At 44.6% G+C, this 15120-nt stretch overlaps 1 protein-coding gene across 2 annotated transcripts in view; it reads right to left on the reverse strand.

Moving 5' to 3' along the window:
• Positions 1-15120, reverse strand: part of TNRC6B (trinucleotide repeat containing 6B) — a 171224-nt gene that overhangs the window by 45110 nt on the left and 110994 nt on the right. For both annotated transcript variants that reach the window (XM_015419237.1, XM_015419238.1), the window contains exons 8-10: positions 11218-13536; positions 9825-9980; positions 2447-2625 (exon numbers count right to left, since the gene is read on the reverse strand). In XM_015419237.1, the coding sequence (XP_015274723.1) occupies positions 2447-2625; positions 9825-9980; positions 11218-13536 (2654 nt within the window). The remainder of the gene's footprint in view (positions 1-2446; positions 2626-9824; positions 9981-11217; positions 13537-15120) is intronic.

Here is a 15120-nt window from a genome sequence, read left to right on the forward strand (position 1 = left end):
TTCTTTTGACCAGATCAGTGTAAGAGGTAAGGTTGTCAGATGGAGATACAGGTAAGTCCTCCGCGACATCCTGGTTGGGAGATGTATGGTCAGGAGAGGTATGAGCCTCAGAAGCCGAAGTGTCCTGTTGAGAAGGTACTGGTTTCGTTTGGACGACAGGAACAACAGGGTTTGGAGTGACCGGAGGATTGGCATGATGATTTGGTTCCAGAGTATGGTGGGACGGATCGACTACAGGAGGACGTGACAGAGATGCTGAAGGCCTCGACTTGTGGGGGGATCTTGACCTATGAACGGAGTGGGTCGAATAGCGATCCCAATCAGAGTAGCCCGCTGGAGTTAACCACGGCATGGATGGTGGATAAGCCCCGTAGAAGTATCTCAACTGTCTTTGATCCCTCGACATTGGTGGTGGTGGGGGGGTAGGAAGACTCTGGGGGAGCGACTTCTGGACCGTGGACATCGGGAAGACAAAGTGTTAGCTTGTCTGCGGGCATTGTCCCTGTAATGTCGGTCGTCGATTTCGACAGATTGAGTGTGCAGACGAGGAGGGTGACACTGCGTGTCACATGAGGTATATCGGTGCCGACGTGGATCGATGTAGGGAGCTTCCGATAACGTCGATGTCGACGACGGAGAAGGAGACGGAGAATGCTCTGCATCCATCTGATTACTTAGGAGCTCTACCGTTTTGATGTCGGAGTATGGAGGCTCCATTTGGTGGACAGGGGAGTCCAATACATGGACTGTCAGTATCCGTGGAGGGACTTGGGCCTCCGATATCGATACTTCCGTTGGAGCGGGAGGCACTATAGGGGCTTCCTTCCCCTTCTTCACCGCCTTAAGGGACTTGGAGGTGCCCTTCTTTGCGGACTTAAGCTCGGTACTTGCCTTAGCCTTCTTTTTGACTGGCGCTGAGGCAGACGATCTTGCCTTCGGTGTCAGGAGCTTCGGTGTCGGGCGGTGGACATCGGAGGCAGGTCTCAATGCCGGAGCTGTCCATGTAGCAGGTCTCTCCTCCATCGCTGAGGCAGGAGCAAGGGCCCATTCAAGCAGCACCACTTTAAGGTGCGCAGCGCGGTTCTTCCTCGTTTGGTTACAGAAGTGAGCGCAGTGACGACAGGACTCTGGCTTGTGAGACTCTCCAAGGCAAAAAATGCAGAGGGTATGACGGTCGGGAGGAGCAAGTTTGCTACCACAACGTTTGCATCTATTGAAAAATCCCCACCTCCATAAAGAAGTGAAGTGGAGGGAATGGTTGGGGGGGGGGGGGAGCCCGAAGGCCTGAGGTAAATTTCCCTCAGAAGAAAATAAAGGGTTTTTAAAAAAAGTGTTTGAAGAACAAACGACTAAAAAAGAAAAATAAAGTATGGAAATACTTCTTAAGAGCTGAGAGGCGAAAGCGAACAGCGAACCGATCAGACCGATGAAGAAAGAGGTCTTTCCAACGCGGCGGTAAGAAAGGAACTGGTGGGATGTCCGCGCCCACCCCTCTGGGCATGCGCGGTGGGGTTCCTGCGCATGCCCAAGGGACTGGGCGCGAAAATTTGTTAAAAGAGCTTGCTACAGCACCGATCGATCCAGCGCGTGCGCACTGAATCCCATGGGTGTGAAGCACAGAGACCACGTCGAAGATCCTCTGGTTCCCATCAGGCTGTTCCTGTGCCTCCCGGCCAGTTTGGTATAGTAGTTAAGTGCGCAGACTCTAATCTGGGAGAACCAAGTTTGATTTCCCACTCCTCCACTTGCACCTGCTGATGTGACTTTGGGTCAGCCACAAGCTGTGACAGGAGCTGTAGTTGAAAAAGAGCAGTTTCTGTCAGAGCTCTCTCAGCCCCACCCACCTCACAGGGTGTCTGTTGTGGGGAGGGGAAGGGAAATGAGTTTGTAAGCCGCTCTGAGACTTCTCCGGGTAGTGAAGGGCAGGGTATAAATCCAATCTCTTGTTCTTCTTCTCTGGGACTTCACTTGATGGGAGAGGAGCAGTCCTGATTGCATCCTCTTGTCCGGGGGCCGCAAAGCTTTTAAACATCCCAGACCACCCCTCTTTGGTTCTGCCTCCCCCATTCCCCTCTTTTAAGGCCCTCTGACCTTGTGAGCCGAGGCTCTTCCACCTGGCCTTGGTGTTGGGCCTATCACTCCCTTGTGGGATCCGGGCCCATTGCTTATGCATGGTCAGGCTGAGGGGAGGAAATACCACATGGGGCAAGTCTTCAGCAAACATCACATTCTGCCAACCTTGCCCACTTCTCTGGCACTGGGGAGTACAGAACAACATGGCAAGCCACCCCAGGAGGTGATATGGTGGACAGTAAAAGGGGTGATGGAGTTGGGGGGAGCCCTGGCCTCTGGATACTTTAAGATTCTTTATTGCATGTATTTGAGATGGTATTTTATGATCACTGATCTGCTTGAAATTCTGTCATCTAAGCCTCAGACTTCTCACCTTGATTTGTGGTTTCTTTCCTCCTTGTCCCCAGCTTGTTGAATTATGGGAGGAACTGCTTCCCTGAGAGCCTGCTGTGTTCCAGACTCCTCCCTCTTCTTCCTCTTCCCAACTGGAATGCCGTGTTCCAGATACTGGCCCATCGTTTTCCCCCCAGCCATCTTGAGATGGTTTGTTACCTTTGAAAGAAAACAAAGCATTAGCAAAAGAAAATCAGATCAACCAACAATATATGGCAACGGCCAATGGTTTAGGTGGTGCTTGATTCTATGGATGCCTGCTTGGAAGCAAGTCCCCCCCCCCCCGACCCCAGTTAAATATGCATAAGACTGAAGCCTCAACCTCTTGTCATTGCACATTAATAAATACTAGTACGAATACCCTCAGTGCCTATGTCCAGATATATAATTCTAGATTGTTGAATGTCATCCAGGCCTTCCATCACAAAGAGAAATGCGACTTTATTCTAATGAAGTATAATATCCCTTCAAGAACTAGGTATCACCCAAGTCAGCCTTTTTCACTCTATACTTAACATGCTTTCCAAAATTAATATCCAGTTTGCTAAAACAAGAACGGCAACATGCTTTGCAGTCTCTTTACCCCTCTCCTAACCATGGTACCACAAAAGTAACTAGTAGTGAAATCCTAAGCAGGGTTATATCCTTTCAAGTCCACTGAAGTCAGTGGACTTAGAAGGCTTTAAATCTGTTTAGGATTGCACTGTGACTCGATTGTTTAATTATGCAGTACTTATCTATGCCACCTTTTCAGGAAACCTGCTTAAGGTAGCTTAAAAGTAAAACATTATAAAAATAGGAACAGATAAAAAGTTAAACATTAACAAACCACAGCATCAAAAAAACCCCAACCCCAGACACTACTGAAGTACAGCATAAAACATGGAACAGTTTAAAATATCACAAAACCGGCTACAGCAGACTGTAAAACAATTTTAAAATATCAACTTCTAATTAAAAGTCTGGGTAAAAACAAATTGGTGCTGCCGTCGGTGCCAGGCTGGCCTGAAGGTGAAAGGCATTCCACAGGCAAGGTGTCACCACTGAAAAACCCATCTCTGGTCACCAACCACATCATTTCTGCCAGTGGGAGAAAAGATAGCAGGGCCTTTGACAAGGATCTGTACAGTATGGGAGGGAGTGACCCTTCAAGTACTGAAGTCCCAAGCCATTTAGGGCAGAGGTGTCAAACACATTAGTTACGAGGACCGGATCTGACATAAACAACACTTTCTCGGGCTGGGCCATGAGTGCCATAAAATGTAAAGCCATGTACTGGACATATTTTACCACTGACCATGAACCGCACCCTTCCTCAGCACCTAACTAACCACCCTTTGCTCAAGATGCACAAGACGTTTTGCACAACAACAGAGAGCTATTGCCTGACTATCAAGGTGCAACAACCAGAGACTCTTGTGGCTCTTTAAAGACTAACATGTCAGAAGCTTTTGATGAGCTGGAGCATGAAGTGCTGCATTCTGTTGCTGCAGGTACAGCAGCCAAAGACAGGTGGCCAAGAGGCATTAACCGGGGAACCCAACCAGCCCTGCCTTAAAGAAACTGCTACGGTTAACACACTTTGGGAACGGGAGGCGGGTGAGGCAGCTGCAGTGCACAATCCCACACCTCCCTTTGTCAAGGTCCCAAATTCAGCAACAAGCTTGACTCACAAGCGGAACTGCAATGCCTTCCAGCACCACAAGCAAACTTCAAGGGCTGCCACTCTCCAAAGTGGCCTTTTGCAGACTTTTATTTCCTGTCAGCTCAACGGCATTATCTGACCACCCAAAATATTACTCCCCCTGGGCAAGTGCACACACGCACATCCAGCACCCGCCTCTGCCATGTGCAAACCCAGTGCACTTTTCTGAATATCTGGTCCCATCCCTGGTCCTTACCCCTGCCTCCCCCCCCCCCACCGCTTCCATTCAGACTGTTACATAAGGCAGTAGTTGCATGCAGGGAGCCCAGGGAGCGTGCATGCATTTCTGCTTCACTCCTCATTTAATCCTCCCTGCACTGCTGAGGGAGGGAGCAAAGGAGCCACACATTTGGGTCAGCAGGTTCCAGCTCACTCAACTCAGTGGGCCTCCTTCTCCCCAACCCTCAGTGTTCTGCACGCATTGTGCCCCTTACATAAGTGCTGGGCTTTTATCTCTTGCCCGGGGTGCTGTGCACAATGTGCCCACCCTGGCCAGTCACTCCGTTCACACGCTCACATAAGCAGGCATGTTTGGCGAGCTGGCCAGTGGCTTTCCACAGGTGCCTGTGGACACTTCCCCAGGCTACCTGGAAGCAGGAAGCCGCCTCACTGGGCTCAGGGAGGTGGGACCACAGAGATTCTGCCTGCTGCTTATGAAGAACCAGCCATCTTTTCAGCCGCCCAGGAGGCACAGGCAGGAACCCAAAGCGCTCTGGCTGGAGGAAGAGGAGGCAACGGTGGCAGGCAGCATGCCCCAGCCCGGTGCCTCAGCCAAGGGCAGCAGGCAGGTCCTAAGGCTGTGCAGAGCTTGGGGCCACACCAGTTCTCCTAACCCCTTATGGTTGCCAACTCTGGGTCTGGTGATTCCTGGAGATTTGGGGGAAGATCCTTGGGAGGCCTGAATTTGGGAAATGGAAGGACCTTAGCAGGGGGTATAATACCTTAATATAGGCTCTTCTGGTCCACATTCAGACTGGTTTCCCCCCACTTGCTCACAGGCCAGAAAAGAGTCCTGGACAGGCCAGTGCTGGCCCCTGGGCCTTATGTTTGACATGTCTGATTTAGGGTTTCATAGATTAGAACCAGCACTCTGAATTGTGTATGGAAACAAATGGGCAGTCAGTTATAAGAACAAGAAGATTATTATTTTTTAAAAAGAGTCACCTTTGTTGATGGAAATCCAGCCTTACACACATTATAGATCAGTAAAGTTGCAATAGGACTCTTAACTATCTGGAGTAATAACTTTGAAGTTTTAAGACATATCTTGATTAACAAAGTTCAATAAATTACATTATTTAACATAACTAAAAAAAGATATGGCTTTGGTCATTGGTATAAAAAACAAAATATTTTTTCTAAGCTTCATACTTGCCTTAGACAACAGACATATTTGATTACTAAAGTTCCTCTATTACTGAATTTCCACAAATTGAAGGCAAGAGCTTAACAGTAGTCTCTTGTTCAGAATAAAACAGCAAACTTCCTGTGGAGGTTCCTTTTACATGTTAAGCGGAGAGGACACTGTGATGATTGGGTACTCTCCCACCCACAGACCCTGAGGGCGGGAAGCAGGTTATTCCTTCTGTCTCCAGTGGGGAGGAAGTGCCCACAATCCTCAGTGTGGAGACTTCCATAGCTAAGTCGCTCATCACAGAGCACGCCTTATCAAAAATGAACAGTAGCTCAGTAAGAGAAGGTAAAGGTTTCCCTCACTTGAAAGCCAGTCGAATCCGACTCTAGGGGGCGGTGCTCACCTCTGTTTCCAAGCCAAAGAGCCAGGGCTGTCAAAAGACATTTCCGTGGTCATGTGGCCAGCATGACTAAACGCTGAGGTGCACAGAATGCTATTACCTTCCCATCGAAGCGGTACCGATTTATCTACTTGGAATTTCTTGCTTTCGAACTGCTAGGCTGGCAGGAGCTGGGGCCAGAGATGGGAGCTCACTCCGCCACGCGGCGCTAGTGTACACAGTAATATCTACCAAGTATGTAGCTCTTAAGTGATCTTTCTTTATACCTTTGTACCAGGGAGCAAATTTTGATTGGACAATTAGTGAATAATCTATTACGGTGTCTCCATTAAAGGATGTAGTACCCCACAGCGGTTCACGTGGGCCTTTGCTTTTGCATTTTCCATCCTGATGTTCAGTTGGTGAATCTGATTCCTTAAGAATTGAGTACCAAACAAATGGTTCTTAGTTTCAGGAAGCTGATGCTGGACAGAGTCGCTGACTGGGATTAGCTCCCTAGACATGTCCCATGAAGCAGTGAGCCCTCATCCAGTCAGGGTTGCACTGGTGTTGATCTTGATATTTGTAGGTACTAGGGCAGGCTTGTACCCCAAAAGACGTATTTCTCTTGATCACCATGGAAGGTCCTGATTATAACTATCCAGAGATGTCATTTCATTGTGATTTGTTTTTTTGTGAGGAAAAAGTGTTCATTGAAATTGTGAGCCCATGGCACCACATCAATGGCAGAAATCATGAGGCCCTGTAGCTGGGCTAAGAACATTTGGTTGGCCAAGTGTACTAACTGGAACTGCCTGACTTGCATAATCTTCTGTCCCTTCTCAGGTAGGAGGAAGAGCATGGGTAGAATCTGTGACTGCCTCTAGTTGAAGACTGCCAAGGGTATCAGGTGACTCTTCTAGTGGTTGATGAGGAAGCCATGCTCCTCTAAGGAGTGAATGTTCAGACTGATGTCTTGAGAGGCCTCAGTTGAACAGGATCATATCAGAAGATCATCCATGTAGGGATGAATGTGAATTCCCTTTACGTAGAGACTTGCTAACAGATCCATCATAAGCTTGGTGAATATATGAGGAGCTGAAGCCTGACCAAAGGGCATAGGTAGTCTTGATCCCCATAAGAGAACCTCAAGAAGCTCCTATGGAAGGAAAGGATGAGGACAAGGAGATATGCTTCCATCAAATCCATAGGTGCAGAGTGATGATCCTAAGAGTCTCCATTTTGAAGTTCCTGTACTGCATGAACTTGTTCAAACACTTCAAATTCAAAATGACCCTCCAATCCCTGTTCTTTTTTGGCACTGTGAAAAAACTGGAGTAGATGCTTGAGCATCTGCCTTGTGGAGGCAAAGACTTGAAGGCTCCATCTTCTGTCAGGTGATCGACTGCATCTGATGTTCACTGCATCTTGCCTGGAGACTTGGAAATTGGGAAGGTAGGAACCTGCCTCATGGGAAAAGAGAGTACCGAATGGAATATCCATGAACAACCATGATTAGTGCCCACTGATCTGATATGATCTGTATTCAGGCTTTTGGAAAGTTTTGTAGTTGCCCTCCTACTGGAAGGTTCCTGGTGTCAGTTGTTCTACTGATGCTTGTTGGGTTTTTCTGGTCCTGAAGATTTACAGGAGAGATAGGTTTGATTTTGAGGTGTGTAGCTGTTTGTTTTTAGTCTAGGATGATCTAGGCCTGAATTTGGATGGGAGACCACTAAAGAAAGCCAGGGTCGCAACACAGAGAAAGGCAAACACAAACCACCTCTGAAGTCTCTTGCCTTGGAAACCTTACAGGGTCACCATAAATCAGCTGCAACTTGATGGCACTTTCCAACAACAACCACCTTAGTAAGGAAAGGAATGAAGACTTTCAGAATGCCCAGCATGAAATCTCTTAGACAGTGTGGGCCCATTCTCCTTTGATCTCTGTGATAAAGCACATTGGAAATGGAAAAATGGAGCCTAGCTCGCTGGAATCTGACAGAACCCCCATGTCCCCTTCACCTGGTTCTTCCTCCATGCATCCTGTGGCTGCTCTACCTTGGGAGCTGAGGGCTTTAGTATCTTTAGAGCTTTACAAAGCAGCAATGGGAGTTCCTCTAGGGGAAAAAATGCTACTTGGTGCACTAAGCAGAGGAAAAGGGCTCTCCTTCATCAGACAGTTCCCCTTACTCCACATCTATGTAACTGCCAGAGTCTGCTAATTAAGTTACAGAATACTCCTCATAGGATCTGAAAGATCAAGGTTATGGTGCTTCTAGTGAAGGCTAATGGCTCCTTCATGGTTAACTCGGTAGAACAGACTCTGTTACCTAGCGTGCCACTGGGAAGAATGTTGCTTCCAGGGCATGTGGAAGGGAGGGAGAGGGGTCTGTCTTGGCTACTTCAGGGATGTCTCCCTCTGTCTACAATCCCATTGGTCATTAACAAACTGTTCCATCCAGGCCTGGAGTTACTTCTTTGAGGACTGTGAGGTCCTGTCCAACACCCCACCAATAGCAAAAAAGATTCCACTTGCTGCTTACTCACCACCTTAGAATGTGCCCATTTTCCAGTGGTATTAGCACTGGCAGAGTCCTCATGCCATTCATGGAACCTCCTGGCATTTGAACTTGCCTGCAAAAGTTCAAATGGCTGCCACTGTCCCTTTCAGACCTTGTGGACTGCTCTTTCAGTTGCTGAAAAGCTGGGAAAGGAGTGGGCTTGCACAGCCCTTTTGCCTCGCTGCCAGGGAGGATGCTTCACAGTGTCTAATTTTTAAGTTCTGGAATTACCTGAATATCATATTAAAGGTGATGAAGACATTGATTACAGTTTCAATACTTTATTCTGTATTCCGCTAGTAATTAAATAATTAGTAAGAATAAAATGTAGATTTAGATAAACAATTAAGACAATGTTAAGATTTTTACAATGATTTAATTTTAGTATAGAAGTTTGTTATCAATTGTTAAAGGTGTAATTTCTTTTATTGTTAATCGATTATCACTAACTTTAGGAAAGTTCTTGTTTGTTCTTTAAAGAGAGAATCCATCCCAAAATTCTGTAATATTGATGTCTTATTGTCTGCTTCTATATTTGAAATATGTAATACATGCATCTGATTTTACTTGTTGTACGAAACAACTCATAATATTTCACAAAACTGATGAATCTATATTTCTACCACCTCTTCTTCCCTTCTGTATCCCACCTTCTTTTTTTAGAGAAAATAATAAAAAATTCAGAAAAAGAACAGGTAAGGAGGCTGCTGAGACTTTTCCCATGTCTAAGTTGGAGAGCTCACAGAAATAGAAAGTGAAAGCAGTAGAAAAGAAACAGGATGTTTGTGTGTGCATGTGTGTTTTGTAGGCCAGAGAAGAGGAGTAGCCAGATCTAGTAAGTAAAGGCACATAAAAGGAAGAAATAACTTAAGAGCTCAAAGAAGAAACAGGGAGCTCCTTCATTGCCCACTCACAGGAGGAGACAGGGAAACAGAACTGAGGATGGTGGGCATTCCCTTCCCACTGCAGACTGACGTAAGAACCTACTTCCTGCTTCCAAGGACTGTGCATAAGTGAGTACCCAATCATCAATGTGTCCTCCTCCCTTCAAGTGAAAACAATGTTTTTACTCTTAGAAAAAAATAATAACTAGCCCAGCAAGGAAGATTTCTGTACAAACCAAAAGCTCCCATACTGCCTTCAGAACACTAGTCCTATGAACTGTTACTGTTTTACTCGAACCTGTAAGCTTTATCCATACTTTGTGGATGGTTTATTGCTCTGCATACCCCCATGTCAAAATGTACAGCATTTTACAAAAGCTGCATACACTTCACCAGGAGAGAAATCATAAAATATATAGATTTTACCCAAAGCTACACGGGATTGTTACAGAAATAGAACCTGACAAGTACTCACTAGGTTTTATGGCATTTGGTGCAGCGGAGGGTCCATTTCCCCAACTGGTAGAAGCCCCTGCATCATCTACTTCACCCCATCCAGGACTCGTTTCATTCGGTTCACCCCAAGCAGCTGTACCATTATCTGGAGCAGGAGGTGTGCTTTTGTTCCAGACTTCACACAGAAAAAGTTTTCATTATGCACAATTTATGTAGTAAAATTTATTTCTAACACTCAGCATAGCATTACTGGGGAGGGGGGGAATCCTTACGTTATTCCTATACAGCTAACCTTATTCTGATATTTCACACTTCAGCATTTCTTCTGGCACTGCTTGATTCTTAGTACTAGAAAGCAACTATCAAATAACATTGTGACAAAATACTACTGATTATAGTGTCACACCCAATACATGTTTTCAGTTAATAATTAGCAATTCAGAATACTGAAGGACAAGAAAAGATTTAGGTGGATGTTTCTTGTTAGGTATAGCTGAACAAGATCAGAAAAATGGCTTTATAAGGGTGAAACAGCATGCTATGCTGCTGTCATTAATATACTGTTACCTGCAATATGCAAAGAAAACATGGGTCTGGAATACTGGTGGGGTAAAAGCAAGTGGGGTGGTTTTTCAAGGGCAAAGTAGCTAAAAGGGAAAAGGGTTAAGCACTCCGTCCCTTCTCTAATGCCAATTGCCCCTTAGGAAATGACAAAGAAAGAGAAGCCGCTTCCTTACACAAGTCCAATGTAACACAGTTTCCCTATGAAGTACTCTTTATGTAAAGTTATGCAAGCAGTTCACTCCAAATTTAGTCAGAATAATCTAAAGGTAAAATATACAGAATCATACTTTTCCCTTCAAATGTCCGAGAAAAGCCAAAAACAAATTTACAGGAAAACACATTATCAATAATCTAACTTGTTACTTTATATTTACTGGGAAAAGTTGGTCAGATATTGACAAGGACAGACTGACAAAATTATTATTATTACTGCCATCTTATTAGAGAATACCAGCTCTGGTTTGTTATCTGGATGAAGGTGGGAGCAACAGTGACACTAGATCACGCTTTACCACAAAATTCATGCTACAGGAAGTTATAAAGAAACTTGAGCCTCCTAACTCATTTGGCTGCCACATCAATCATACATACAGCTTAACATAAATGGTTAACATTTCAACAAGAAAACTACAACTATAGGCAGTGCAATTATTCAGTTCTTAATCTCACATATCAGAGCACAAGTGCACAAAATACTTGGCTCTACAGAAATGCTTGTTTTCATGATAAATTTAAATGATGCAAAACCAGCTCTAGATTTGGAAGTGTCTCCTTACTATATTTAGAATTCAAGTTAACACTTAACTGTTCACACTTTGTACTCAACGAAAATCAAAATAAAACAATACCTGAGGGTGCCGATTTGCTAGTCCTTGGAGTAGGGAGGTTCTGTTCTCGTGGAGGTTGTCCACCTTGTGAGTTCTTGTCCCACAGGTTCACATTCTTGTAGTTGTAACTGTTAGGGTCACCCCACGCTGAAGTGCCATCATCAATATCCATTTTCCGACTAATTGATTGGGGGGATGGTTCTTCCCAGCCACTGGGTTCCTCATCCTTTGAGGCAGTTGGCTGTGGCCCACTATTCCAGTTAGGATTTGGTGGCCTCCCATTACCTGGGGGCTGTGGAGGTGGGCCCCAGGAACCAGGTGACTCTGGCTGCTGATGGTGCTGTTGTTGCTGATTATTCCAGGAATTGGGTTGCCTACCAGTATCATTCCATGCTGGAGCTCTTTTATTATTATCCCACCCTCCTTTTGAAGAACAATTTACATTTGCACCATTACCCCAAGTCCCAATCTCATTTTGACTAGCTTCACCCCAACCCGACATTGACTTGTTTCCTGAACTTTCCCAATTACTATTTTTTGTTTGGTCAACTTCCTCTCCCCAGCCATTCTTCCCAGAAGACCACCCTTGATTAGGTGGCCGCCCATTCCATCCTGGATCCTTGCTTGAATTCTCATTCCAAGTTGCCGTCACCTTTTCATCGGGTCTTCCTCCACCCCAGTTAGAACAATTGTTCTTGTAATCATTCCATCCTCCAGTGTTTTTGGGCTCTTTCCACTCTGTTGGAGTAGAGAGCTCCCCCCATCCAGACTTGATTTGATTGCTTTGGCTGGGTGCATCTCCCCAGCCCCCTGAGCTCTTTGTCTGTATGGCAGAATTCTCCCACCCCTCAGTTCCTTTATCAGCCTTTCCCTCAGGCCTTGGCATCTCTTCTATATCCCAAACAGTGTCCTGTTTGATTTGAGTTTGACCCCAGCCAGTATTTGAAAGCACTCGGGGGTCCAAATCAGTCCTGCTCAGCAAAGTTTGCAAGACAGCCTGGCAATCAGGATGTGTAGGCCTGTATGATCTACGTCCAGAATTGTGACTGTCACTACTTCCTGCTTTGTGGTTGCTTCCAGTGCTTTGACCTCCAACTTCACTTCCTGTAGAGCTGGAAGATCTTCCCCAACAGGGAGCCTGGGAATTGCCTTGGTTTTCAGGAAGGGGGTGGCCCTTTTGATTGTCCCATGCTCCAGTGCTAGAATTTGGTTGGTTTGGACCACTCCATTCTCCAATCTTCAGTTCATCAGACCCAGACGGCTGTTTCCATTCTCCCTGAGACACCCCTGATGTCATTTTGTTCCCTTCACTCCATTTGCTTTCACTAGAGTGTTGAGGGCCAAAGGTCCAAGACCCATCACCCGTAGACCTGTTGCCATTATCCCAAGAATCATTTCTTGACCCATTCGATTTTTGAACAGAAGCTCCCTTCCATGAGTCCTCCCTATCTTTTCCATTGTTCCCATGATTTCCAGAATTGCTTTGACCAGAGACACTGTCTAGTCCAGAAGGCCCCCTTACTGTACCCCAAGATCCAACACTCCCAGTCTTTCTCTCTCCAGTGCTTTGTGAAGGGGCATCAGTGCTCCTGGAGGCGTTCCCAAAGCCCGTTTCAAAGGACATTCCCTTATTCTCCATTGGGTTTGGTGAACTTAAGTTCAAAGAGTTAGTGTTTCCATTTTTTGGTCCATCAGTGTTGTGAATTTGAGCCTGCTCTCTGCCAGAGACAAAGTTAACACCCGCATTTTCCATCTTTGACTGCTGTTCCCTAGAAGTCTGACCTGCTGTACTAATCTGTGCATTGGAACTACCATTATCAGATTCTGAAATCCCTTTCCTTGAATTTCCCTCTTGAATCAGTGCTGGCCAAGCTGATGGGTTGCTATTTGGGTTAAAGTTGCTGAAGCCAGAGCTGGGGCCAATTCTGTCCTGCCCACTCAAGTTCCTCCAGCTTGCTAGACCATTGTTACTGTCTGCTGCAGGGTTGGAAGATTGAACAGATTTAGCCTTAGGGTCAGATTTCCAGGCCCCAAGATTACATTCGTTACCAGAGCTTACAGACTGGCACTGGTTTCCTTTTCCTTTGTTGCTAGTGGTGCTTCCTGGCAGAGTGCTCTTCTCCAAGCCAGGGTTTGAGGCACTGTTGTTGTCTGTGGTGTTTTCGGAAGAAGACTCAGTATCTTTGCTGGCAATACAAGGCCACTCTTCCATGTCAGACCCGTCTACAATCACCTTGTCCCAGACATGAGTTGGGTTGGCATTGTTGCTGTTGGAGGAGGCTCCAGGACCCCAAGTGGAATTTGCATAATTTGAAGCAGCAGCACCTCCAGTTGTTGAATCTAAAAATGAAACATGATCACAATTACTCATAAGCACACAAATGATCTCCAACAGAACAGCTACTGTTTCTATTCAGTACCGAATGCTTACTTATAAGCTTTCATTTATATTATAAGTGGAATACACTGCCAGAAGATGTAGTGATGGCCACTAGCTTAGAATGCTTTTTCAAATGGATTAGACAAATTCATGGAAAATCAATGGCTACTAGTCACTTCTACAGAATGGATATGAAATGGAACTTCAGTGGTTAGTTAGTAAGCCTTTTAATACATTACTGGAGAAACAAACTGAAAAGGCCTGTTGCTTGCAACTGTCCTTGTGAACTTCCCAGAGGCATGCTGAAACAAGATGCTGGACTAGATGAACTCTTAGTCTGATCCAACAGGTTTCTTCTTATAATTATAAAAGCCACATATTGCTTTTAATTCTGTATGAATAATTAATATTGGTGCTGAAAGAACCTTATTAACTGTTACTAAATTTCAATCATTTTTTCATAATATATAAGAAAACATTATAGAGTTGGCATACTGCATCCACTTACAGCTCTTTCATTTAGCCATCACAGCTATATACCACCTGTCTATACCTATCTTCCATGACTCTATTTTTAAAAAAATCACCTAAGCCATCAATGCAATTTGCAGTCAAGAATTCTGTAAGTTAACTATGTATTATATGAAGATGCATTTCATTTTGTCAGAACTAAATCTACTACCAATCAGTTTCATTGGCATATTTAATCTTGCTGAAATTTGTTGAACTCAGTATCTGTGGTCAAAGGAATTCCTCTACTGAACACGGAAAAAGTAACTAGAAATACCCTTAGACATCTGTGAAGATTTGGTTCTACTTATATAAAAAAGTCACCTCAAATCCTATTAATGAACATGTTTACAGCACACAAGAATAAGCACTATTTAGTTTAATTTGTAGCTACATTTGTATCAATTCACAAGCAGATAAAATAATGCTAACATTATAGTTGGTGCCAAAGAACCATTTAGGTTGGACCTCCCGCAATTAAAATAGGCAGAAAAATACCATTAGCAATTAAAGATAAAGCTATATTTCTTAAACAGAAAACTAGATTCGATTCCTGCTGCACCTCAAAACAGGATTTTCATTGTATAAGCTTTTAAGAATTAAAGCTTCCTTCATCAGATATGAGCTTTCACTCTCGAAAGCTGATACCCTTGTTGGTTTCTAAGGTGCTACTGGACTTGGGTCTAATTGTTCTACTGCAGCCTAACATGGCTGCCCTCTGAAACTATCTTACACAAGAACCTGTACATGGAAAACTAAAACAACACATTTGACACTCCATTAGGAAACACTTGTTTTAACGAACAATTCTAAAATCTGTAAAAGATTAAATTTATAATAATATCCTGGGACATTAATTCATACGGGTACTGCTTAGATATTGAAGAAGGCTACATTCTTTCATACAACTAAAGCACAATCCTTACCTGTCATATGGATTATCACCTGAGATAAGACAGTAAAAATTATTTCTAAAAAGAGGATGTTTGAGAGAGAAGACCTGACCAAGACCTCTCTCTCTACATAGCATAAAT

This window comes from Gekko japonicus, unplaced genomic scaffold (genome assembly GCF_001447785.1).
Source record: "Gekko japonicus isolate JY-2015 unplaced genomic scaffold, Gekko_japonicus_V1.1 scaffold37, whole genome shotgun sequence".
Classification (NCBI taxonomy): domain Eukaryota; kingdom Metazoa; phylum Chordata; class Lepidosauria; order Squamata; family Gekkonidae; genus Gekko; species Gekko japonicus.